This window comes from Bubalus kerabau, chromosome 10, assembly GCF_029407905.1.
Source record: "Bubalus kerabau isolate K-KA32 ecotype Philippines breed swamp buffalo chromosome 10, PCC_UOA_SB_1v2, whole genome shotgun sequence".
Classification (NCBI taxonomy): Eukaryota; Metazoa; Chordata; class Mammalia; order Artiodactyla; family Bovidae; genus Bubalus; species Bubalus kerabau.
The window spans coordinates 60655550-60683388 of record NC_073633.1 but is presented as its reverse complement, the minus strand read 5'-3'; the positions used below and the strand labels follow the sequence as shown (position 1 = coordinate 60683388).

General features: G+C 37.3%; 1 protein-coding gene across 3 annotated transcripts in view; it reads left to right on the top strand.

Annotated features, from left to right (window-relative positions):
• UNC13C (unc-13 homolog C) overlaps positions 1–27839 on the top strand; it is an 860874-nt gene that overhangs the window by 732503 nt on the left and 100532 nt on the right. For all 3 annotated transcript variants that reach the window (XM_055537914.1, XM_055537913.1, XM_055537912.1), the window contains 4 exons: positions 1691–1787; positions 2426–2569; positions 11297–11374; positions 15486–15563. In XM_055537914.1, the coding sequence (XP_055393889.1) occupies positions 1691–1787; positions 2426–2569; positions 11297–11374; positions 15486–15563 (397 nt within the window). The remainder of the gene's footprint in view (positions 1–1690; positions 1788–2425; positions 2570–11296; positions 11375–15485; positions 15564–27839) is intronic.

Genomic DNA, 27839 nt, shown 5'->3' with positions numbered 1-27839 from the left:
CCAGAGAAGGTAGGAATACTTCTCAAACCATTTTTAAGGTCACCATATCCTCACTACTAAAACTCATTGAGAACACAGCAAACAAGAATAATTACAGGCCAATTTCTCTCTGAACATAGTTAAAAAAAATAAATGAAATATTAGCCAATATAAAAAGGCTAATATAAACATGACAAAGGGGAATTTATTCCTGGGATATGAGATTAAACATTTTAAAAGCAATGAACACAATTCACCATATTTAAATTATGAAGGAGAAAATTCCTACAATCATTACACTAAACTTATAGCAATAATTAGATAATATAGAACATTAATTAAAAATCAAGGAAACTCTCTTAATCTAATAATATAACCCCCCCATTTAAACAAACTATACAAACATACTTATAGATAAAATTTTGAAAACTTTCCCAAGAGATCAAGAATAACCAACTTTATATATAGATAGATAGATTGGACTTCCCAGGTAGTGCAGTGGTAAAGAATCCACCTGCCAGGGCAGAAGACACAAGAGACATGGGTTCACTCCCTGGGTTGGGAAGATCCCCTGGAGGAAGAAATGGCTACCCACTCCAGTATTCTTGCCTGGAAAATTCCATGGACAGAGGAGCCTGGCAGGCCACAGTCCATGGAGTTGCAAAGAGTCAGACACGACTGAACACACAAACACACACACACACACACACACACACACACGTATGCATATGCCTGAATCACTTTACTGTACAGTAGAAATTAATACAACATTGTAAATCAACTATACTCTTTTTGTGAAGATTGACAAGTTTGTTCAAAAAAATGTAGTACATAAAAATACAAAGGGCCAAGACTAGCCACAGCAGCCTTGAAGAGGAAGTAAAAATGTTGGAGAACTGCACTATCAGTTGTCAAGACATATTCAAAAGCTAGTTATTAATTGTATAGTGTTGTGTGTAACAGATGAATGAAATAAAGTAGTCTGAAGACAAATCCACTCATTGCTGTTAATTGATTTGCATCAAAGATGCCAACTCACAGCAGTGGGGGTAAGGATGACCTTCTAAATAAATGGTGCTAGACAACTGTACATCCATATGGAAAAAAGAACTTTGAAACTTAGACCATTCACAAAGCCCAACTGCAGGTTGATTACAGATCATTAAAATTTGAAGGGAGCCTGCAGGATCAGTTACAGGAGAGGAGTTGTGGTAAATGAAAGCCAGATGGCAAAGCCCTGAGAAATAAGAGAATGATACAATGGGGCACACAGCATACAAGATCTACGTTTTACAGGATTTTGAACTGTAAAGAGAATCATAGATTGGGAATTGGGAACTAATCATGAAACAGCATGAGAAGGGTCAAGAGAAAGGAAGGGATTGAAGGTAAAAGGGAAAGTTAGATAGATAGATATTGGCCACCCTGCACAGCATGCAGGATCTTAGATCCCCAATCAGGGATCAAACCCATGGTCCCTGCAGTGGTAGCTCAGAGTCCTAACCACTGGACAGCCAGGGAATTCCAAGAAGGGGATATATTTAAGAAGTGAAGATAAAGGTCTTCAAGGTAGCAAAACTAGAAAAAGAGAATGAAAAGAGGTTTTGGGTCCTGAATTACTCTCAGATAAGAAAAGAGCAATACTGCATTTACTATTAATTATGTGTGAATGACATCTTTTATAGTATGTCATAATATTAATTTTTTTCAGGTGGTTTGAACCTTTTGTCATGCAGTGGCTAGATGAAAATGAAGACGTGTCAATGGAGTTCCTACATGGAGCCCTGGGAAGAGACAAAAAAGATGGAGTGAGTTTAAATGACTTTCAGATTGCTTATTATTGAGATTTATTCATACTGTTCACCTTTAAGCTAATGGGAATTGTTAGGTTTATTGCTATTAATTAACATTTTTTTAATCCTCTAATTACCAAAATATAATTAGAACACAATTTTAAAGTCTGATAAGACACCTAGGGAATTGCTTTAAAAAAAAAAAAAAAATCAATCACCCTTTTGCTCCAAGATTCTTTACTCCTTGAATTGGCCTGAATCTACAAGTTCAATAGGCTTATACAAAGCTTCCCCATTGCTCTGGAACCTTTCCAGGATTCCAAGATTAGGGACAGATACCCTCCCAATCCCTCTAGAGTAAATCAAATGTCTCAAGCCACAATCAGCTTGCTAAACCATCCTAATGCCTGTGGGGAATAAGAAATTGAAAACACCACTCCCCCAATTCAATTAATAGTAACCTGCCTCATGATACTAGTTTTACTACACTTTTCAGAAAAGGAGATGAATGATTTTAAAATGAACAAGCATTTTCTTACTGGGAAATGAAGGCGCATGATATAGGAGATTGAGTTGTTTTGAGAAATAATGAAAATTCTTTCCACAGTCCATCTAATATGCTTCGGGAATGGTTTCATCTTCTCTCTCCTCAGTTCCAACAGACATCTGATCATGCGCTCTTCTCTTGCTCCGTGGTTGATGTCTTTGCTCAGCTTAATCAGAGCTTTGAGATTATTAAGAAACTGGAATGCCCCAATCCTGAAGCATTATCTCACTTAATGAGAAGATTTGCAAAGGTAGGTTGAATGGAATGAATCCTTTCTTTGCTGGGACAGTGTGTGTGTGTTTGTGTGTGTGTATTTGTGTGTTAGTCACTCAGGTCATGTCCAACTCTTTGCGACCCCATGGACTGTAGGCCACCAGGCTCTTCTGTCCATGGAAGTCTCCAGGCAAGAGTACTGGAGTGGGTTGCCATTCCCTTCTCCAGGGCATCATCCTGACCCAGGGATCGAACCTAGGTCTTCTGCATTGCAGGTGTATTATTTACCACTGAGCCACCAGGGACTATGGCATGTTATTATTTTCCTGCACAGAATCTGAAAAATGCTGTTATTTTATAGCACTAGTCTTGTCTGACCACTACCCCAATTTAATTTCCTAATCCCAGCAAAAAAAGACGTTTCAAGTTTGTCACCTCTCTTCTTGCCCTTCTTTTTTCTTAAATATAGATTTATCATCTAAAAAAATCAAGTTACTATTCACATGAATGACTCAGTCATTTGTAATTGATGAAACTACTATGGGTGGCCAAATTAATTTACATTTCAGCTTTATAGCAGAAAATAAATCTTGGAATTTCATATTCAAATGGCAAGTATTTTTTTTTTAGCAGTATACACTGTAGCACAAAATATGTTGAATTTGGAGTAATGAAAATTGAGTTCTAATTTCAAATCAACCAATAACTATAGTGTGAGTCTAAGCAGTTCCCTTGATTTTTACAAATAGGCTTTGTTAGTTGATTTTGAGCAACCAGACTTCCCTTAAGAACTCTTCCTCCTCTTATTGTCTCAGCTCAGTTCAGTTCAGTTGCTGACTCTTTGCGACCCCATGAATTGCAGCACTCCAGGCCTCCCTGTCCATCACCAACTCCCGGAGTTCACTTAAACTCATATCCATTGAGTCAGTGATGCAATCCAACCATCTCATCCTCTGTCTTCCCCTTCTCCTTCTGCCCCCAATCCCTCCCAGCATCAGGGTCTTTTCCAATGAGTCAACTCTTCGCATGAGGTGGCCAAAGTACTAGAGTTTCAGCTTTAGCATCATTCCTTCCAAAGAAATCCCAGGGCTGATCTCCTTCAGAATGGACTGGTTGGATCTCCTTGCAGTCCAAGGGACTCTCAAGACTTCTCCAACACCACAGTTCAAAAGCATCAATTCTTCAGGGCTCAGCATTCTTCACAGTCCAACTCTCACATCCATACATGACCACTGGAAAAACCATAGCCTTGACTAGATGGACCTTTGTTGGCAAAGTAATGTCTCTGCTTTTGAATATGCTATCTAGGTTGGTCATAACTTTCCTTCCAAGGAGTAAGTGTCTTCTTTTAATTTCATGGCTGCGATCACCATCTACAGTGATTTTGGAGCCCAAAAAACAAAGTCTGACACTGTTTCCACTGTTTTCCCATCTATTTCCCATGAAGTGATGGGACCAGATGCCATGATATTAGTTTTCTGAATGTTGAGCTTTAAGCCAACTTTTTCACTCTCCTCTTTCACTTTTATCAAGAGGCTTTTTAGTTCCTCTTCACTTTCTGCCATGAAATTAAAAGACACTTACTCCTTGGAAGGAAAGTTATGACCAACCTAGATAGCATATTGAAAAGAAGAGACATTACTTTGCCAATAAAGGTCCGTCTAGTCAAGGCTATGGTTTTTCCAGTGGTGTCATGTATGGATGTGAGAGTTGGACTGTGAAGAAAGCTGAGCCCTGAAGAATTGATGCTTTTGAACCGTGGTGCTGGAGAAGACTCTTGAGAGTTCCTTGGACTGCAAGGAGATCCAACCAGTCCATTCTAAAGGAGATCAGTCTTGGGTGTTCATTGGAAGGACTGATGCTGAAGCTGAAACTCCAATACTTTGGCCACCTCATGAGAAGAGTTGACTCATTGGAAAAGACCCTGATGCTGGGAGGGATTGGGGGCAGGAGGAAAAGGGGACGACAGAGGATGAGATGGCTGGATGGCATCACTGACTCGATGGACATGAGTTTGAATGAACTCCAGGAGTTGGTGATGGACAGGGAGGCCTGGCGTACTGTGATTCATGGGGTTGCAAAGAGTCGGACATGACTGAGCAACTGAACTGAACTAGTAAACCAAGAAACTGTATGATTTAACACAACAAACTGCTCACCAAACTTCAGCCTTTGGTAAATAAATAAATAAATAAACAAAGCCAGATATACTAGTCAAAGTGGTAAGGACAGATTTTAATCAGTAATAAACTACTGCAATGGTGGAGAGTCCAGACTAAAACAGACTGATTTGATTTGTACAGCCATCACTGGGTGTTTCAGAGGCAGAATGCAGGAACAGGAGAGCACAAGCAGGGCCTCAAGAGCAGGAGACAGGATTGATCCATGGGAAACCCACCTAGTTTGCTGCTGCTACATCACTTCAGTCGTGTCCAACTCTGTGCGACCCCATAGATGGCAGCCCACCAGGCTCCCCTGTCCCTGGGATTCTCCAGGCAAGAACACTGGAGTGGGTTGCCATTTCCTTCTCCAATGCATGAAAGTGAAAAGTGAAAGTGAAGTTGCTCAGTGTCGTGTCCAACTCTTAGCGACCCCATGGACTGCAGCCTACCAGGCTCCTCCATCCATAGGATTTTCCAGGCAAGAGTACTGGAGTGGGGTGCCATTGCCTTCTCCGACCTAGTTTGCTAACTGGTACTTATTGAAGTTAGGCCCCTACCCTTCCACAGAGGCTCTGAGATAGGACCCTATCTTCAGGTGTTGGCTAGAATAAATGGTAAATCTTTTGGCAGCCTTGTTTTTTTTTCAGGTAGGCACTTTAAGGGATGTGGGGTCATCCTAGAGGTGTGTCTTTGAACTCTCAGAAATTTTGCTGCTGTTTTGTTCAAGTCTTATAAGCCAAGGTCAAGGCCCAGTTGAGAAGGGGACTCAGAGGAGCCTGGGCAGAGCTTGCTCAACAGAGAATCTTTGTCATTCTCCTCTATTCTGTGACTCAGGACTTCTAGCTTGAGAGGTCCCACTAAGGAAAGAGCATAAGATTTATAGAGGGCTGTGGAACTACAGTTGGAATGTTAGGCTCGTGTCGTAAACAGTCTTAAAGAGCAGGCAAAGTGGCTGAATTTCTTTACTAAAAAATGAGGAGCCCATGAAGGCTTTTAGGCAGACACGCAGCTGTCAGCCTAAAATGTTTTAAAATATTTGTCTGCCATGAAATACTTTGAACTCCAGTTTTTATATCTGCTAAATAGGAAGACTAAGGTAACCTCCTACTTTTAGAGATAATAGTTAAAAATCATTTATTGCAACTTTCTTGAGCAGCTGATTCCAATTTCCCACTATGGGGAAATCTGCAGTAAATTCTGCAGAATTATTCTAAAAAATTCTCAAAGTCTTTTCTTGACTACGAGCTGTGTTTTGGATGACTGCCAAGAAAAGAATGCAATAGGGTCATTAGGGACAGTGTTTTTAAAAGTATGTCACATGCTATTTCTGAAACTCTGTAGTGGAAGCAGGATCAGATAAGAATTGCACATATTACAAAAGCAGAATTCACAGAGTAGTCAGGTTATGTAAGATGGGGGCAAAGAAGCCCAGAGTGGAAAGACTGTCTGAAGCAAGAGGAAAAGAATTAGGCTGCATGTGTCACTGAGGAAAGGTGAGTTTTTATTGGCACAGTAAAATAATTTCAGTGAAATAAAGGCACTTTTAACCCATGGGCATTCAATACTAACCAGCTACTATCATAGGGAGATGAATTATCACAAGGAATGAAAAACATTTTCTAGGAAAATATAAATTGGCAACCTTCATGGAAAAATAAACTTTTATTAGCACGATTATTTAAAAATGGGACTTTGTGGTTAATCTAATTAGCTATTTCACAGGACCTGCAGACTACTGAAGTATGTTTTATTTCATCAGCTGTAACCATTGGTCTTGAAAACCCTATCCTTCTTAGTATCGGGATCCTTGTATCAAGATATACTGAAATCCTATTATTTTTCTGGGACATAGACTGATTTAAACCATCCCCTGGAGGAAAGACACATTAATGATGTTTTCAGACATTTAAGTGGAGTTAGCACTGTCAACTGGATCTTAAAAACATGATTTATTTTCACTAAAGCATATAAAAGACTGAATCAGGTACCAAGCAAATGCTTTAAATTCCATAGCAGGTACATTCAGGAGCTGTGATGAGTGGGAATATGGGCATGTGGTTGAAGAATATTCCTATGGCTGTCTTATTGCTCTTGACAAGTATAGGTACTTCAGTTAAAAGAACAATGATGTAATATTTTCAGTACTACTTAAAAACAAATCCAAAAATGTTAACTCACTCCTAGCTAAGAGTTGTCAATATTATGGTGAATGAGAACACATAGTCCTTGTGATCTGGGAACCTAATCCTAATTTTAAAAATAATAATGATAATTCATTGAGCACCACTATGTGCTAATCACTTTACATGTATTATCTCACTTATTCTTTACAACCACCTTAAGAGATACATACAATTATTTTTCCTAATTTTAATATGACAAAACAAGCTCAGAAGGTTTAAACAATGCAGAGAAGACTAGAAATGATATGACTAGAACACTTTCATCCACCAATCTATATTACCTTCACATTCCAGTGTTATCAGAAATCAATTAGTAAATTGAAGACCAAAATCTCACCATTCATGTTTATCCTTTAAGCCAAACATAGGCATCCCTAGGGAATTCTGTTTTATGTTGGATACGTTAAAATACAATGTGTGAAGCACTGAAGTGGCATCACTAGTGCCATTTAACACATACTGCAGCCTTCTTGTCCTCTATGTTGCTCTGATACTGTAAAGCTCCATGCATAAAATGTGACTGCAGAGATGGATTTGGTCCAGGGCTCTTGTCTTCCTGATTGTAAGAGTATACTCCTAGATGTCCCTCCTGGTAGTATTGGCAAGATATTTAGTCTACTTCTACAACCCACTCCAGTATTCTTGCCTGGGAAATCCCAGGGACAGAGGAGCCTTGTGGGCTACAGTTGATGGGGTCACAAAGCATCAGACATGACTTAGTGAGTAAGCAATAACAAACCCCAGAATTGCTGACTCAATAGACCTGGGACTGGACCAGTGAATTTTTTTTTAATTGATTTAATTTTTTGACTTCACTAGGTCTTTGTTGCCTTGCAAGGGCTTTCTCTAGTTGTGGTGAGCAGGGGCTCCTCTTTGCTGCAGTGGCTTCTCTTGTTGTGGAGCACAAGTTCGAGGGTACATGGGCTTCAGTAGCTGTGGCACATGGCCTTAGTTGCTTTGCTGCATGTGGAATCTTCCCAGACCAGGGGTTGAACCCATGTTCCCCCATTGTCAGGTGGACTCCTATCCACTGTGCCACCAGGGAAGTCCTGGATCAAGGAATGTATTTATTTCCAACAAGTTCCCAGGTGATGCTTATGATGATACTGGAAAAAAATGCTTCAGATAGATATGTCTTAACTAACTACAGTAGACCCTTGAACAACATGGGTTTGAACTTTGGGTGTCCAGTTTTTAAATAGTAAATTTTACAGTACTATATGATATGTGGTTAGTTGAATCCAGGGATATGGATGAACTATGAAAACAGGTGGCTCAGACAGTAAAGGATCTGCTGCAATGCAGAAGACCCAGGTTCGATCCCTGGGTTGAGAAGATCCCTTGGAGAAGGGAATGGCTACCCACTCCGGTATTCTTGCCTGGAGAATTTCATAGACAGAGGAGCCTGGCAGGTTATAGTCCATGGGGTGTCAAGGAGCTGGACACGACTGAGAAACTAATGCTTTCACTGTAAGCTACAAGTCAGTTTTTCACTGTGCAGAGAGTTGGTGTCCCTAACCCTCTGGTTGTTCAAGGTTCAACTGTAGTCACTAGTATTAATTAAGAAATGTCTAATAGTGATTTTTCTTTGTTGAATAAATTAGAATGACATTGAAGTTGCCCCTGAAATGTACATGAACACATTTAGGTGCACTTTATATACTCACAAATAAGTGGATATTGTTATAGCCAGTGTACCAGCAATTCTATGAGCACAAGGCCTTAAACTACATTGTACATGACAAAGCCCTTTTCCTTAAATGCAACCTATCAGGAAATGGCAACCCACTCCAGTGTTCTTGCCTGGAGAATCCCAGGGACGGGGGAACCTGGTGGGCTGCTGTCTCTGGGATCGCACAGAGTCGGACACGACTGAAGCGACTTAGCAGCAGCAGCATCCTGACTTGCAAACCTCTGGCATTTGTAAGTTATTAGATGTGAGATCCTAGGATCAGTTGCCTCCCAGCTGGAATTCAAGCAAATCACTTCATAATTCCTATGAAGCAGAGGCAAGAATTAGACCATGTGAAGATGCTGAGAATAATCAGAAATGGTTGTCTGGATTCCCCTGCCCAAACTAAATCTTGAACACATGATAGTCTGAGATGCAACAAGCTCCTAAAGCAGGCTTCTGTTGGTTTTTAATTTTGCAATATAGTGAATTGATTCCTGCAGTTGACACTGTCATAAGAACCTATAAACTGAGAGTAGTGTTCATATGCATGAGTAAATCAGCACTCATTAGGTAAGCCCCAAAGTAATTTTCAACATGAAGTCTAAAATAAAATTTGAACAGATGCATTTAGAAAATACTTTAGTCTGATCCACCACCTGTTTTCCTAGATTTGTTAGTCTACTTCTTGATAAGATGTTATATTTTTCAAAGCCAAGTTTTCTATTTAAATTGATACATGTTTTCACTTTTGGTGTCTCAGTTGGTAAAGAATCTGCCTGAAGTGCTGGAGACCTGGGTTCTATCCCTGGGTTGGGAAGATCCCTTGAAGAGGGGAATGGCAATCCACTCCAGTATTCTTGCCCAGAGAATTCTAAGGACAGCGGACCCTGGCAGGCTACTGTCCATAGGGTCGCAAAGAGTCGGACATGACTGAGCAACAATGCTTTCTTTTCTTTCCACGAACTATTGATTTTCTTTCTGCCTGTTAGCCCTAATTTCAGGTTTCAGGCTTTCATTGGATTTTTGAAGTCTATAAAATGAGTTCATAGTCACATTCTGTGACTTCAGGTCTGCAAATTATATATCTCTCCTTCAGCTTAACTTCTTGGACTATCTCCCCAAGTTGATTTTGAGTCACAAAGAAAATTCAGAAGAATGTACATAAAAAAGCTTTTGTGTCTTTGCTTTTCTGTGAAAAGAGATGATCTCTATTTACTTCTCTTGTTGCTTTCTCTCTTCTAAGAAAATCATGTCCACTTTGGGCTTAATTCAAACTGTGTAAGAAATAGCAGTAGCCTACAAACACATCAATATCTGTTTAAGTAATTAGAAGAAAATGCAACTAATGAAATTTGTTCATTTTCCCTACTTTTGCATAGTTAATGGAAGCAGAGGGCATCCTTAGTCTCAATAAGAGTTATAAGATAGAGAAGGAAAATGTTGAATTAGGATTAAAAAAGCCAAGGAGGGGAAGATTAGGCAGTATTTTTAGCAAATATTGCATCAATAAATAACTTAATATATTAATGGTAAATTAATAGACACTGTGATGCAACGAAAGCTGAAATTTAGGTCTTAAGAGGTGTTCTTTGTTATTAGTAAGGCTCTGTATCATTGAAAATATTCATTGCTAAGTGACAATGTGGGTATGTTCTGACCCATATGGGTGTGTTCATAATTCAGGAATACTGTAGAAAGTTGAAAAAAGAACCACCACAAGGAATTTTGTCATGGTAGAGTTGTGTGTGTGTGTGTGTGTGTGTGTGTGTGTGTGTGGTGTGTTGGGGTGAAGAGGAGATGCCAACTAGAAATCATGCCAGATAATGAAAGCATAAAGTATCAATCATTCAGGAAAAGAAAAAAGTCATTGGGGGCAGTAGGTAATAAGTATTCAGGCATAGAGGAGGTACCACCAAACAGTATACCTCCTGAGTCTTAAGTTAGAAATAAATCATTTTGTGATGGAGCTGGTTGTATTAAAATAGAATGGATGCGTGTGGACTGTCTTCCAAATGTACTCAGAAATATTACAAATTGTCACTTAAATATAAGTTTGAAGTCCTTCTTTTGGCAAAGGTGTAGATTTAGTCACTACTATGACCCTTGTGGCACCCCACTCCAGTACTCTCGCCTGGAAAATCCCATGGACGGAGGAGCCTGGTGGGCCGCAGTCCATGGGGTCGCTAAGAGTCGGACACGACTCAGCGACTTCACTTTCACTTTTCACTTTGATGCATTGGAGAAGGAAATGGCAACCCACTCCAGTGTTCTTGCCTGGAGAATCCCAGGGACGGGGGAGCCTTGTGGGCTGCCGTCTATGGGGTCGCACAGAGTCGGACACGACTGAAGCGACTTAGCAGCAGCAGCAGCATGGCCCTTGTTTGGCTTCCCAGGTCAGTAGTTAAAAGAGCCAGCCTGCTAATGCAGGAAACTCCAGTTCCATCCCTGGGTTGGGAAGATCCCCTGGAGAAGGAAATGGCAACCGACTCCAGTATTCTTGCCTGGGAAATTCCATGGACAAAGGAGCCTGGTGGGCTGCAGTCCATGAGAATCACAGAGAGTCAGAAATGACTGAGCAGCTGAGTTCACTTGTTGACCCTTGTTCATCTGAAAAAGTCTTTTGAAGTTTTCTGATTAACATAACCCAGATTGTGTGTGTTTGTGGGGATAGATACATATGTAGATATATATGTACATATAAAGTTTTACTTACCTGAATTAATTTCACAATTTTTTTTTCCTAGACCATCAATAAAGTACTACTTCAGTATGCTGCAATTGTATCAAGTGATTTCAGTTCATACTGTGATAAGGAAAATGTGGTAAGTAAAAATATCTCTTTTCAAATAGTCCTCAATTAAGAACTGATATAAGTAAGCAATTTTCTTTATGTTTTCATATAGATGATAAAAATAAAGATTAGACTGTTCGAAAACTTTCTAGTAGTCCTGAACTGGTATAAAATAGAATTCAGAGGAAGGTTGAGAGCATCTCAGTGCCAGTCAGCTTGTGGTTTTCCATGATGATAAGGAGTAAGACTCATAAAAACAATTGAAAACCCACATCATTGTAAACACTGGAGCTGGGACCTAGGAGTTAAAAAGTTCAATGTTCACACCAAATAGTGTAGTTTTGGCATCAATACCAAAATTAGTATAATTTATTCTTTTAGTTTTCAGATAAATTGGAAAGAATGGTTAAAGTAAGGAGTGATACTGGTGTATACTCTGAATTATTAACTTACCGTCTTATTTTTTGGATGATTGACAAATGTTGATAAAATCTAAGCCAATATTACAAAGTAATGAAAGGAATAAAGAGAAGTAAGATAAACCAAAAGTAATTTGGAATACAATCAATGTTATTTTATGGTGGAAGGTAAAATCTTTCTATTCACCATAATAATTTTAGGAGAAATGTGTTGGTAACATTATAAGAATTTTTTAAAACATTAAAAAAAAATTTTAAAAGTCAGTACTAGATTTTTAAGAGAAAAATCAGGGTTTTTTCCTTTGTCAAAAAATCAGTTCCCACTATCTGGCAAATCTTAAAGAGAATTCTTGCTGAAACCTCATTGACCTCTTGCTGACAGCTCATTAAGACAAGTCAGCCCTAACAGTTCTTGAGGGTCCCAGAAGATTCTCCTTTCCCTTAAGTAAAAATGCTGCCCAGAAATTTTATTTAAATGCCTGGATATCTCAGTAGTGATTTCTAATTGCCATTGATTACAAATATTCTAATAGACAAGATGGAGTATTTATTTATTGAAAGCATCTAGTTATAGTTAAATTTATAATACAGCTGAAAAGTAATATGTTGAAAATCAAAACAGTGCCAGATAATTTCAGAAAAGATTCTGACTTCCTTGGTATCAAAAATTGAAGATTTTGAAAGGTGGCTATGAATTATCAAGGCCGATTCCTGTCATTCAGAAAGGAAAAATAGCTTTAAAAAGCCCTTGCAGACTTCTACTTTATGTTTGACATTTATAGTTTATCTTTAATATGAAAAATATAAATCAGCATTCTATTATCCTCTGTATTTTTCTTTATATTTTATACTTTTCAAAATGATTTTTTTTCTCTTTTAAATTTTATTTTATTTTTAAACTTTACATAATTGTATTAGTTTTGCCAAATATCAAAATGAATCCGCCACAGGTATACATGTGTTCCCTACTTGATTTTTTTATAAAGAAAAAAAATCATTGAAATATGATAGCACACAAGCTTACTTTTCCTTCCTTAATGCTTTTCTTTCCTAATTACTGATGTCTTGACAAGTCTTAGACTTTCATTTAAATGCCAAGTGTTATTTTAGCTTTTCCATAAAAGGGTAACAGTCAGCTACTTAGTTTAAGCTTTCAGCTAAGATAGATTGAAGAAGTGCTTTTGCACATTTGTGTGTGTAAGTATCACTGTTGTTTCAGGTATAAATTTTTAAATATCTTTAAATATCAAGAACATTGAAAATTATTTTTTGTTTTCTCTGTATACTTATGACAATATTCCCATTTTATCTGCAAATAGCACTGGAAACTTTTAGAGAGAGACACCTAAGAGAGGATGGTAATATTTGCTTTCCCAGGGGCTCAGAATTAAAGATGACAGTTAAACAAAATATCTGTGACAGAATAATTTTTTTTTTCTTCTGTGACATTTTAAATTTGGAATGGGTCACAAGTTTTTAATCCATTCTTCCACATTCCACATTATAGCAAAGCAATAGTATCTAAATCAGAATTACTTGATTTATTAAAAAAATATTTTTCTACTCAGAAACATAATTTGGTGGGATCTTAAAAAATACAACCCACTAGTGAAATCAGGCTAATGTTCCCTTTACTGTGGGTATTTTAGTTGTTTATTTGTTGTTCATTTACTAGAGAAGTAAGTAAAAGCTGTTCCCTGATTAAGGTAGAGTTGTGTAATTCAATTCTCAGTAGTGATTTGATAAATTGATTCAATTAAATTGAAATTTGAACATGTCAAGGTCAGCGGAAGCTTAATCAAAGAGGAATGTCTCATATTTCTTTTTATCTCCCTCTGGATAACTGCATCTCTTTTTTTATATGTAGCCTTACTCAGATCAATAGCAATCTATGCCAAGTGAGCCCAAGTGTCTTTGTTCATTTTGCTTCTCGGTAGCTCTTTTCCATTGGAAATTATTTCATTAAAAAGGCTTGGAGTTGGTTTAATGTGTAAAGCTAGAACTAAAGTCCTATTATGTGTATCAAAAACAGAGATAAGCTTAAATGCTAATATCAAATAATCAGAGTCTACCCAGATAACTTAGAACCATGGAAAGCAGGATGATACAACCTTTACCCATGGAGTCTTCCTGCTGCTTATTAAGAGCTGTGCTCTTCCTTAATTCTTTCCCCTCTGCAATGAAAAAGGAAAAAAAAAAAAAAAAAAACCCCAATGACCCCGTCCCCTAGTGGATAAAGCTCTTTTGATTCAGTTTGTTGACACTGGGTCAAGAATCTCAAATCCTGAAAATCTGATCATATATGCTACAGAAAGGACTAGACCTGGACCCAGAGACTCTCAACTGGCAATCCAAATCACTTTGTAGAATACTGTGATTCAGCTTACTGAACAGAATCTATAGGAGATAAATCTGTGTTATAAAAATAAAATATTTAAGTGCCTGAAATTAAGAGAATAGAAGTTCTAAATTGATTTTGTAAGTTCAAGTTAGGCTGTGGTCACTTTAAGAGTCAAGTAGAAAGTTCTTCAAAGGTGTGTAATGTGGTTAAAACAATGATAAAATCTTTCCACTGATGAGCACTAATACCTCTCTGATGTCCTGGAAGTCCTTTGCAGGTTTCTCTCTGATTCATTATTGGCTCATTTCCCAGCACCTTGGAAGGCATATCCATTTTCCTTTCTTTGACTCGTTTCTTCCCCTGATATGCTGGTTCTTCGGAATCAGCATGTAGCAAATGTTAAGTTATTCCATAACTATGCTGAATTCTGTTATAAATTAATTTCAACTATTCTGAGGACACCTCTAGCCCTTTCACAAAGCTTTACATCTTTATGTTATTGTTATATCTCTACCTCCTTGAAAAGAAGTCAAGGAACATTTTTAAAGCATGTATTATGTGTGAGGCTCTATGCAGTATTCTGGAAGAGAAAGCAGAAAAAGACACAGCAGTGCATACAGTGCTTTTAAGGTCAGCTGGCAAGACAGTCAAAAGCAACTCAGCTGTGAAGTTAAATAAAACAAATGTCAAGTGACAAAAGGATACAATCTGGGAAAATGAAGGCCCTAATCTGAATGATGGAAGTGACTCAAATAGGAGAAGAGGTTCGAGTGAGAGGCCCACAAGCTAAGCCAAGCCACCAAGCCCGGAAAGCACAGGCATTCGGTGGGGAATAAGCCTCTTGGAGCTGAGAGTTCATCATAACAGTAGGGACAGATGAGAAGAAAAACATGGTTTGGAGCTGTATAACTAAGGGCCTTCAATACCAGAGTGTGGACTTTACTGATAGTAAGAATTTATTCAAGGTTTTTGAAAGGGTTTTGTTTTGTTTTCTTTTTTGAAACTTAGAAGATGTTTTAGCTTTTGAAACAATGAAACAACAGGATAGTTTAAACTAATTTGTTTTTCTTAAAGTAAATCTTTAAAAAAAAATTGGAATTTGGTTAATTTTGAAGTATAAAATGCCACATTGCTAAGAGTAAATCAATTCTAGTAATAAGTCTCCAATGGTTTACTAAGTACAGTATTAAATTCCATTGCCCAAAGTGGCTATATATTCCCTCTTCTATGATTAACTGTTTAAACAGTGTAATCTTAAAGTGGCATAATTGTTCTGTTTGCCAAATAGAATAGGATTTTGGTGATAGCTGTATATTATTACATTGAAGGCCAAGCCATTCAGTAATTTAATGAATTTCTTGTTTTGTTTGTTTTATTTAAAGCCCTGTATATTGATGAACAACATTCAACAATTGCGGGTTCAGCTGGAAAAAGTGTTTGAATCCATGGGAGGAAAAGAGGTGAGTACATTTGTATGCCATTCAGTTGCTAAATATCTCCTTAGAGATCATTGGCAGCATATATTTCTTTGCTATGGAAAGTGACAGAATCAAGTTTTTACATGGGTTCACTACAGAACAGGACATGCTAACAATCTAAAATGCTATTAACAGCTAAAGTGATCATTATCCACAATACAATAATTCAGTAAATACATCAGAAGTGTGAATAGGAGAAGGAAGATGGGTCAATAACTTTTTGTAGTATGTGTGTGTATGTATATATTTAGTCATATATGCACAATTAAATATATTTATGTATATGCTAATGATCTGTGAAGTTCCACCATTGCAGATGCCTTTTACTGTTCTGTGCAATGTCAACTTGATACTGATTTTCTTCTGTGGTATGCTTTGTGGCACTAGTGATTTTTGATATACCGCTGGTTTATTTTTTGCATCTCAAAAATCTCTGCCAAAACTGTGTTGTGTACTGTGTCTGTAATGTGTTGTGTCTTTGTCTAATATCTCTGACTTGCAATTCCATGAGCAGAAGAAGGAAGGAGAAAGATTCTTTTATGAGGTTTGTGATAGTAAGCATCTTACCCTTTACCTGGCTGTTTCCCCTCCAAATCCAAAGGCCATTGCACTTCCTACTTGTTTTCACTTGCTTGTTTGGATCAGGCAGACCGTGAAATATTAGCTGGGCACCTGCCTCCTTGAGCTGCCACAGTCTTGTATTTCACAAACCAACATGAACATCTGGGGGCTTGAGAACTGGAGACGGTGCCGCAAGGGAAGGCCATGCAGCTGTCACTCTCCCACCATCTACTCTGAAAATCAATCCCGAGGGCGGCTAGGATGAGAGGATATTTTTGTTTACAGTTTTATTTACACAGTTCCTAATTATTGTGGTAAGTGCGTGAGATGTATGGAAAGCTAGGTTTGATTTCAAAGCCAAGGTCTCATTCATTTCTAAATTGATAAGGCTGAAGATGCTTTTTTTTTTTTTTTTAAATTGGAGTAGAGTTGCTTTATGATGTTGTGTTAGCTTGTGCTATACAGCAAAGTGATCAGCTATACCTATACATATACACCATCTTTTTTGGAATTCCTTCCCATTTAGGTCACCACAGAGCACTGACTGAAGTTCTCTGTTTTATATTGTAGGTTCTCATTAGTTATCTATTTTATACACAGTATCAATAGTGTATATATGTCCATCCCAATCTCCCAATTTATCCAACTGCCCCGACTTCACACATGATGTTTGTTTTAATCCCATAAAGACATGTATACATTTTCACCCCCAAAGTCTTTTTCATTATTCCCGAGGCTCAGTCGTTAGAGAAATGAACTATTATTTAGCATTCAACAAATAAGAAGCACCAGGATACATGGATGAAGGTACAAAACTTCAAAAATGAACTTTTCTGAGTTATGCTGCCACTGCTCTCTCAGTCTAAGCTAAGCTAAGCTAAGCTAAGCTAAGTCACTTCAGTCATGTCCGACTCTGTGAGACCCGATAGACAGCAGCCCACCAGGCTCCCCCGTCCCTGGGATTCTCAAGGCAAGAACACTGGAGTGGGTTGCCATTTCCTTCTCCAATGCAGGAAAGTGAAAAGTGAAAGTGAAGTCGCTCAGTCGTGTCTGACTCTTAGCGACCCCATGGACTGCAGCCTACCAGGCTCCTCCATCCATGGGATTTTCCGGGCAAGAGTACTGGAGTGGGGTGCCATTGCCTTCTCAGTCTAGTTTATATAAAATAAGGCTTCATTCCCCAAAGTGTGGTAATGGTTTTTGCCTGGTTTGAGGGCATCAATCTCATTTTTAAAATTCTTTTGCTGAATCAGGTGAGCACTTGGGGCTCATAGCTGGAGTTTGCCTTTTCAATTTAGTGATGTTTTGTATTCAGACTTTAAGTCCACTTACTGTTTTGAAAAGTAGTGAAGAAAATACTAATTTTTTTGTGGGAAATTCTCTCTCGCTTTAGTGAATTTTAAAGACCACAAATCATTTGAGGATAGAGTTATATTTGAAATGCCACATTTCCAGAAATTTCTCCTAATGCTGCTACTATGTCATTACTATTTTGTGGTTGAACTCTGTGAGAGAGATACTGCTGAGCTGAATGTTAACCAGACAAATTATGCCTGTATTTAAAGGAAGCTGTGTGGGCCAAGCCACCTGCTAACCAAAAAGCTGTGGGGTGGTTTGTTCACCAACCAAAATTGACTGCTTGTTTCAGATAAAATTGCCCATTTGAAAGGTACAGGTTTTCGTGTGATAAATTGAGTTGCAGATCTGTGACTATATCACAGAATTGTATTGGATAAAATGATGGAAGATGAGCTGAGCTGGGTGCCTTCTCCCTTTATAACTCTTGCAATGCCAAATGTTAAACTCCTCATGCAAAATTTCAAGTGAAAATCAATTAAACAAATTAAATGAATGTCTAGCTCCTAAAAATGGAATTTGTTAGAGGGACAGCATTGACCCTAGCTCCTTTCTTTTCCTAATTTAAATACTTTTTCTCCCTTCCCTCCCTCTCTTTACCCTCTTTCTGTGTTTCTTCTGTCTCCCTTTCTATGAAGTTCTTTTCTGTTTTTCTTTTCTATTTTCATCTTGTGCTGCCAAGAAGAATCTTTAGGCAGGCCATGCCAGTTTTGTGTAGGAGTTGAGGAAATGTGAGGAAGAAGCTTGACTTGAACCCAGGTCTGAGTGTAACAGGCAGCCTCCCAGAAAGTATCTATCTTAATACAAAATGATGTTAGAGTTGCTGATTGCTACAGTGAGCCTCCAGAACCTCAATATAATAGAAACCTTTCATTCTAGTTATCTATATGGCAATATTTAAATGGTTCCTTAACTTGAGTCTTTCATAAAGATGAAAAACGATTTTATTGAGAAAAACAAATTTGCCTTTTGATACGCAAATATATAGAGCACTTAATATAGGCATGTTTTGTGGCCTTTAATGATAAGACAGTGTGTTTGTACTATTGCCAATCCCCAGTTGTTTCTTCACAGGGGACTGGTTATAAAACCTCGACTATTTGCTAAGGAAAACTTTCTAAACTAGATTTTATCCTTCTTCTAAGAGTTTCTTCTTGCTCTGTGCCCCACCATCTGTACTAGGATGTGCACTTCTTGCTACAGAAAACTAATTAGCAAATGATCGCTTGTGCATTTTGCTCAAAATAGTTTTTGATGCCCTGTGTCCATTAGTTGGCTTCTGACAATAGCGTGGCTGGCCCCTCGGACCGTCTGTAAAGTGCCAGCCACTAGCAGGCCTGGTTGCATGATGCTGCAGCTCTCCGTTGCTTTGACCCAACCACTGTTGGGGCAGTTGCTCTTTCTTTGCAGGGTCAATCTCTTTTCCCCCTGGAAACTGAAAGAGTGTTTAAAAAAAATTTTTTTTTAAATTCACTCTATGTGTGGAATCCAAGATGGAAACATTGCCTAATGCTGTGACAGTCTTGGGGGTCATGCTGTTGACACTAACTCCAAATACAGCACTTGAGCAGTCCTACAGTAGCCTGTGGGTCCTGTAGGCACATTCTTTTTTCAATGCCCTATTTAGAAAAAAGAATCAAAAGAGAAGAACAACTACTAAATTTCTTCTCTTATAGTCTGCCTACAAATTAAGAGAGTGTGTTTTGGCTTGATGACTCTCTGATTACTCTAGAAAATAGGAATTTTAAAAATTCACACAAACTATGAAGCAAACATATCCTTTAGGAATGAGGCCCAGAGTCTTTTTTTCAAGTGCATCCCAGGTGATCTTTTATGTTTATACACTTTTATGAATCACTATAGTAAAACAGATAAATAACCAAACTGTGGTAGGAACTGATTTGAGCTAGAAGTTAAATCATTTACACCACAATTCCCATAGGTATTACTTGTCCCTGTGTAACACTAACAGCAAAACAATCATCAGAATGCCAGGTAATAATTTTCATGTAGTCATTAACAGTGGTTTTATCTTTCCGGGCCTTTCTTTCTATAATAGTTCAAATAGCTCAAAAATAAAAGAGATATATTTTTGTATATTCATTTTAATAGCTTAATTTTGTCATGAGTATATATCAACTGCAAATAAATACTTAGTCTGATATTCAATTTTTCATAAAAACATATTGCTACAGTCTACAGAAGGGACTTAGTTGTAGTTGCTTGATCTGCAATCTAATTTGCACAAGTACATGAAAAAGAAAATCAGATAATCCCAAATTTAATTTCCTTCCAGAAAGTTATGAGATATTGGTTATTAACTTGCATTTTGGTAATTGGTTTAGAAGAATTATGACCATGCTGTGTAAGCAGAGGGTTCATTACTCCTTCACAATATTGTGATGATAAAATAATCTTGAATAGTAGAATCTATAATTATTCATAGGCCTGCTATCCTATTAACCATACTTCAAATTCTAGAAGTTAGCCAATTATTAATACATTTAGGAGAAATGGAGGGCAGGTATTTACTTAGCTAAATTCTCTCATTCTGCTGACCACAGAGCAGACCAAGTAGGTGTTACAGCAACATTATTGTTATTGATATGTCTCAGAAGGATTAAATCTCTTGACTCATCTTACCTTGTTTAAACTTTCCTGAACAGGGCTGGGAATCAGAGACATAATCCACCTATCCTAAAAATGTACATATTATAATGAGCAGCTTAATTATCTTTTGTTGCAGAGATGCAAACTATACTTCTCTTCATTTTTTAATGATGAATTTGATGTGTCAATTAGAAACTGAATCTGTCTAAAAGTGAACACATGTAGCTGATTGAAATTAATTGTAAAACTTACTAGCCATACAGAGGCAGCCTTCAGCTAAGCAACCTCTGATCAGAGAGGATAGAAATTGACTTCTGTTCTATTTCAGTTAGCAAAGTTATTTCATACTTTCTGGGCTACAGGGGTTGAAGACCACTTCTTTAAGGGAAATAATACTTCGTGCCATTAGTTTTTGAACTAACAGGTATAAGAAATGCCCAGAGAGATAATTATAACACACACTGCTGAATTCCATCCTAGACTATTCAACTCAGTAGATCTGCAGTTGGGCCGCATGACTTGTATTTCTAACAGATTCCCATGTGATGCTGATGGTACTGGTTAGGAGACCACATTGTAAGAATTAATACTGTTTGCTTTTAGGATAGCTACCAGATACTTAGGTAATGGCTCAGAATACCCTTATCCCTTATCTGTGCCTGTCTCCTAACCCACCTACTTAAAATATTTTGAATTTTGAGAACACATTGGACTCGGTGTATTTGAACAGATCTTGAGACAGCATGCAATAGACAGGGAAATATTTGGATTAAATAATATAATAATCTCAAAATATAGGTGACTAACTTGAAGTCTTATACAAATATCCAGCATTTTTAAAACTCTGGACTTCTATGCTTACATTTTATATATAATTTTATTAAAGGAGGTGTTATAGTTGTAAAAAGCCTGAAAACTTTATGTTCAGGTTTCTGATCTTGTCTCACCTTTTCTCAATGTAAACAGATATAACTCTCTAGTTAATATGCTAAATGAGAAGCCATCCCTGATTTCTCTTTTCCAGAAGTACAAAATAAATTAGAAAATAAAATTATCGAAGTAGGTACTAGATGTCATTAGATAATAAAGTAGTCAATTTTAACTGGTCATATTATGTCTTCCTGTTAGTTCCAAACTATTTCCTAAAGCAAATTTGCCAAGTTCTTCCCATGTAATTGAAGTGTCTACTGGTGTCTATTTTCTGTAGGATGACAAGAGTTGAGAGAGGAAATAAAGATATTTAAATAACTGCTCTTGCTGTCAAGGATCTTAAGAAGGAGTGAGTCCTTGTAAAACGACAGTCAGAGCAGAGCTCCCTGTTGGGCTCAGGCAAAAGGATTCTTAGAAGACAAATGCCTCCTCTTCTGCCTGAACCACTTTAAGTACCTCTTACGCTTGGGGCTGACTGCCTCAAGAAAAAGAGAGATAAGAGCATGCTGAACATGAAGAAGAATGTACTCCTTCATTAATTCATTCATCAAATTACTGATTTGCTGAACACCTATTATGAGCTGTATATTTTTACTAGACTACAGAGGTACAATAATTAATAAAATGTAGACCCCCACCCTCAGAAAACTTTGAATTTATTAGGGAAGTCAGAACAATTAAAAAAATAAGGTTTGTTAGGGGAACCCTCATTTCTAAACTTGCAAATATGTGTTTCAAAGGAGAGTTGTAATTGTTACATCTTATCCCACAGTAATTCAAAGAATCAACTCAAAGTAGCTTATTATTGTGTAAATAAAACTCAAAGGTGAGATGTATTTGGCTGAATTCCGTAAAAGTAAGCAGGTATTTCTAGCTTCAAGAATGGAAAACTTGAATTTTAAGTGCTGGCCCTTTATTTTGGCAGCCTGAAGATACTACCTGGTTTCTTTCTCCTCCTAACCACTCTGCAATTAGAGTTAATAAATTGGAATTAATAGATAATGAGGGCCAAAAGGGCAAATCTCATTGAGGCGATTTAATAAATATGATTGATTCTAGCACTCCTACTACATAAAGTTCAGCTAACTGCTAAGCTGGCAATATTAAGGAAAGGTGCTCTCTTGGAGGCTGAGAGGCTTCTGGGTGGCAGATCCATGTCAAAATAAAATTCAGACCCAAGCAGGTTCTTCTTGTTGACCTCATTTCCCAGCTCATTCTCCAGACAGCACAGGGTCACCCCCATGCTACTGAGCATCTTTTTAACTAAATTTCCTCTGAACTTTAAGAAAACTTCAGGGGAGAGAATGCAAGCCATAGCCAGAAGGGAGAGAAACAGTTTTACTTTAACTGCCATTTTCTATAATAGACCCATTGTATTGTCTTATTGTGGATCCCTTGCAATTGCTTATGACTGCATTAACGAGCCATAAATCAATGCAGAAACTTAGTAAAACTTTACTTCTCTAATCCAGCCAATTGTCCCTCTTCTACTTGGCAGAGTGGCCATCAGGCACCTCATGCAGATGGCTCACTGAAGGCATTCTGCTGACTGACAGGTCGTCAGTTCAGTTGATTGAACAGACTCTATTCTCACTGCTGAACAGTGGCGAGATTCAATAATGTGAACAACTGAAAGGCAAAGACAGAGTGAGACAGGGCAAACAGTTTTTACAGAAAAAAAATCTGAACATCAAGTTTCTGTCTCATTTCTTCTATTCCTGACATCCCTACTCTGTCCTGATTCATAGTCAGCCAATAGGTAGAGCTGATAAGCCCCATATTCCTTCCCAGTCAAGTTATTGTGCTTCTTTTTAATGTGGTCTTTTTAATGACCACAGTCAGAGAATTTCTTAAAAGAATATAGTTTCTTAGATCGCTTTTTCATCCTCCTGTGGCCTCCAAATGTGTCAAGTGAATGACACATTATCTAGACCTTGATTATTCCCATCCATAAGAAGGAAATAACTGGACTATAGGATTTCTGAGGTTCATTCTAGTCTAACAATCTGTAATTAAAAGGAAAAGAACCTTGTTAGCAATCCATAGAGTATAAGGTTAATGTATGTATCGTAGGTGAAAAGGAAAAAAAAAAGTTTAAAGAAAAGAATATCATGTCTCTCATATAAGGCTTGAAGGTATTTTTAAAAGTTCAGAGAAATAGAAATAGAAAAAAATAACAATTTGCCATATATTCACTAATTCAAAACTATATTGAATGAACTATACAAGATGAGGCACTTTTTCCCTTCAGTTGTCTAGTCTGAAGAACCTAACTTAACATATCTCAAAGATATTTAGTTGGTTTGAAACACAATGACAGTTGGTTTTACTGCATATTCTCCTTAATTAGGATGTGAGACAGCTACTGATGTTCTGCCACCTTTTGAAAGCAAGAAGTTAGGAGCATGAATTTATATAATTGATACCTCTAGCATAACACTTCATTCACATCTGAATGGCACAAAAATGTCATAGTCTATTTCTGAAAACAATCTTATAAGTTCTTGGGGAGGTTCTCTCATATGAGGAATAAAAAAAGAAAGTAAAGACAGAGTTGCATTGGTAGATCTAGGGCTTTTTTTTTTTTTTTTTTTTTTTTGCAATGGAGAGAACCATGTGTTCCTTATTTCTTACAACATACCATAGTATCCATGCCGAATGCTATAGGTCTAGAAAGTGATTTAGAGCATTTCAAGGAGAGTAATTTCCTGCCGGATTCACTAGGGAATTTTCACTGATTTCCCAACCATCTATTTTCAGTTGACCTAGGTACTTTAGGATGGATAAATTCTGGTCAAGTAGAAGGACTGGAGAAAAGTGATATTTTCAAAATAAAAGAAATAGCAAGAGTGCAGATAAGGCTATAAGAAATTCCTTGAAGCACTTGCCTGGTTGAAGGTCAGTAGAGGGGTCAGCAGGTGCCATGATCAGATTTTGGCTTTATTAAAACAACTCTAGGAACAGTTAGAGGATGGAATAGAAGTGAGAAAACAGCAAACACAACCTGGAGATGATTGCAACATAGCTTGGATGAGGAAAATTCTGCATCAGAAATTGAAGAGGATAGGACAGGTCGAGAAAACATTTCATAAATGTTATCAGTCATATTTGATATTCAAGTAAATATGGAAGGGAAAAAGCAGAGAAGAGTCAAAGATGGCTCTCAAAATTCTGCCTTAAACGATTGCATGCTATCAATCAAATCAGAGGCAATAAGAAGAGAGAGAAACTAAGATTGGGCAGGTAACAAGTTCTCTTTTTGATAGGTTGAGCTTGAAGTCATCAAAGTGGAAAAGGTTAATAGAGAATATGCTCAGGCATCCTGTTACAGCTGTTCGTGATGGTTTGGAGATCATTAACATAGAGATGGGAGTTGAAACCATAGGCATAAATGTGATGGCTCAAGAAGGGACTATAGAGTGGGAAAAAGAGGACTAGGAAGGAAAATTGAAGATATTAATATATAATGAATATATAGAAGAAGAGAAGTCAACCAAAGAGATAGACAAATAGGCAGAAAAATAGGAAATCTAGAAGGTAAGTCTCTGGAGAAGCAAGGGAATAAAGAGGTTGAAAGAGAGAGTAAACAGCAGTGTGAATGTAGTCTGAGTAGGATAAATAAAGTCACTGGTCTTAGCAATTAAGAGATCATTGGTGATTTGTGAATATTTCAGTGGAGTACACAGAGCCAAAACCACACTATATAGGATTAATAAATATTTAAGAGATAAAAAGAGAATTAATTTTACACTTATGTTGTGCAGTTTGAAGGTCAAGAAAAGATAAAGATACTAGCTAGATGTCAATGAAAAAGTACTTATAAATAAGTTGGGCTTTTCTTCTATAATTTGTTTATATTTTATGTTAATATAAATGTTATTTAAGTATGATTTATACATTGGAGTAATAAAAATAATAATGGAAGAACTGAAGATAGACCAGGATATTTGATGGAAACAAAATGCAAAAAAAAAAAAAAAAGAAACTCAAGTTGAATAACATTCTACATTTCCTTTTTTTAATAGAAATAGTGGTGAAGTTCGCATTTACTGAAGGATTTTCTGCAAAAAAATATTGACAAGGGTGTGACACCCACAAGACTAATGACCAGATTTTGAACACTGTAAAGATAAGGGCCAGGGGACCTTCCTAATCTACATTTCTTTCAATGAGCAAATAATAGAACCCTAATGCTGACGAGCTAAACATGAGAATGGGCAGTTTAGCAGCTTGTAGAAGAGAGAAAGGAAATGACATAGTAATAAACACTGTGGAAAAGGAATAAAATTTCCACTAAAGACCCTTTCCAACCCACTAGTTGTATCTTTCAGTATCAGTATCAGTTCAGGCACTCAGTTGTGTCCGACTCTTTGCGACCCCATGAATCACAGCACGCCAGGCCTCCCTGTCCATCACCAACTCCTGGAGTTCACTCAAACTCATGTCCATTGAGTCGGTGATGCCATCCAGCCATCTCGTCCTCTGTTGTCCCCTTTTCCTCCTGCCCCCAATCCCTCCCAGCATCAGAGTCTTTTCCAATGTGTCAACTCTTCTCATGAGGTGGCCAAAGTACTGGAGTTTCAGCCTCAGCATTAGTCCTTCCAATGAACACCCAGGACTGATCTCCTTTAGAATGGACTGGTTGGATCTCCTTGCAGTCCAAGGGACTCGCAAGAGTCTTCTCCAACACCACAGTTCAAAAGCATCAATTCTTTGGCACTCAGCTTTCTTCACAGTCCAACTCTCACATCCATACATGACCACTGGAAAAACCATAGCCTTGACTAGACAGACCTTTGTTGGCAAAGTAATGTCTCTGCTTTTGAATATGCCATCTAGGTTGGTCATAACTTTCCTTCCAAGGAGTAAGTGTCTTTTAATTTCATGGCTGCAATCACCAACTGCAGTGATTTTGGGGCCCAAAAAAATAAAGTCTGACACTGTTTCTACTGTTTCCCCATCTATTTCCCATGAAGTGATGGGACCAGATGCCATGATTTTAGTTTTCTGAATGTTGAGCTTTAAGCCAACTTTTTCACTCTCCTCTTTCACTTTCATCAACAGGCCTTTTAGTTCCTCTTCACTTTCTGCCATAAGGGTGGTGTCATCTGAATATCTGAGGTTATTGATATTAGTAAGAACTCAATGGTTGGTTTAGCAGTCACTGTTACAAGAGGCTGAAATAACATATCTAACATACTGTTAGGTCCCTTAGGGAAAGAATTTATGCTGGGGAAAGAAACTCTAGTGGGGATATGGTAACCATATTTTTGGAACCAAGAAAATATCAGGATATAATCTGGCATGGTCTGGCAATGACTCAAACACTTAAATTTAGGACTAACTTGGTAGCTCAACATGTGGTTGCTAAGGAATGAAAGATTTCAAATGCAAAACTATTCTGTTAATAAGTCAGTGCAAAGCATCAATCTAAGAAGAAGGAGCACTCTGCATATCACAATTACCTTTGAAAGCATTTTTTCATGCTTCTTGCTGCCCAAGTAATAGTGAAGTTTGCATTTACTGAAGGATTTTCTGCAAAAAAATTCTTGAAGAGGATGTGACATCCACAAGACTAATGACCAGACTCTTTGATACTGTAAAAATAAAGGCCGGTATATTCTTAGGCTTCCAGGGACAGATACCCAGGAGAGAAAGTTAAGTCAGGTAGAGTTTAGTGGAAGAGAGAGATTTATAGAACAGTTAAGGAGTCTGTCCTATAGACAGTGATAATGCAGAACACAATTAGTGCACAAATGAAAGTCACTAACTGCCCGGGGTTAGTGACACATGGGGTCAAATTTGCAAAAGAAGGTGATAAGCAAATTGTCTTTTAAAGAAAAGTGGAAGTGAGCCTTGAGGACAAAGAACTTCAAAGATACCTTGCCTACTAGCTATCTCTTCCAGAGAATTCATTAATATCACCACAGCTCAATGCTATAAATTATCTCAGTGGTGTGAAAACTCAAATACAATACAAGCATGACTATGGTTCAATCAGACCTTTTTTTTTTTTAATATTTTATAATCAGACCTTTAAAACCACCCTTTATCTGGCCTAAATTTTTGAATTCCCCAACTTTTCAAAGTGTGGATAAAATCTGTTGTAAAAGCTGTACTATAAATTCAGATTTTGACCCAGTATTCTTAAATTTTCATGGAGTATGTTCCTCTTTACATGGAGTCACTTAATATTTTATTTTATTTTGTTGCCAGCCAAGGTGTTCATGTACACCTGCTAATACAGTTTCTTATTTAAAATTTTTTTAATTGTGGCTTTTGAATGCTTAAAATTTTTTTTGTTTCTCTTTTTTATTTTAATAATTATAAATGACAATATAGGATGTGCAAATTATTTTTGATTTCACATTCCTTAAGGAACTAGGTTAAGTTTTAAACATTTATTAAAAAAAAATATATTAGGTTGCTTTTTATCTTTCCAAAGTGGCCAGTAATTTGTAAAATGTGCTATTGGGAATTTAGGCAATAAATAATCAATATATAATCAATTAATAAATATAGGAAATTATTTCTTATAAAATTTAGAGAGTTTGTAGGAGTAAGGAAAACTTTCTCAATTCGGACTCAAACAAATGCAGAAAAACTCAAGAACTGGTAAATTTGCTGGCCAAAAAGATTGTTTTATAATTAGGATGAGTATGATATTTATGCCCACTATTATTACAAGAGATCTTCAATTTACATATTGGCCTCATAATTACTGTTTGTAGTTAGAGGTTTATTGGTGTGCTTTAAATAAATATCAAAATACTTAACTAAAACCAAACCTTTTCTTTTTTT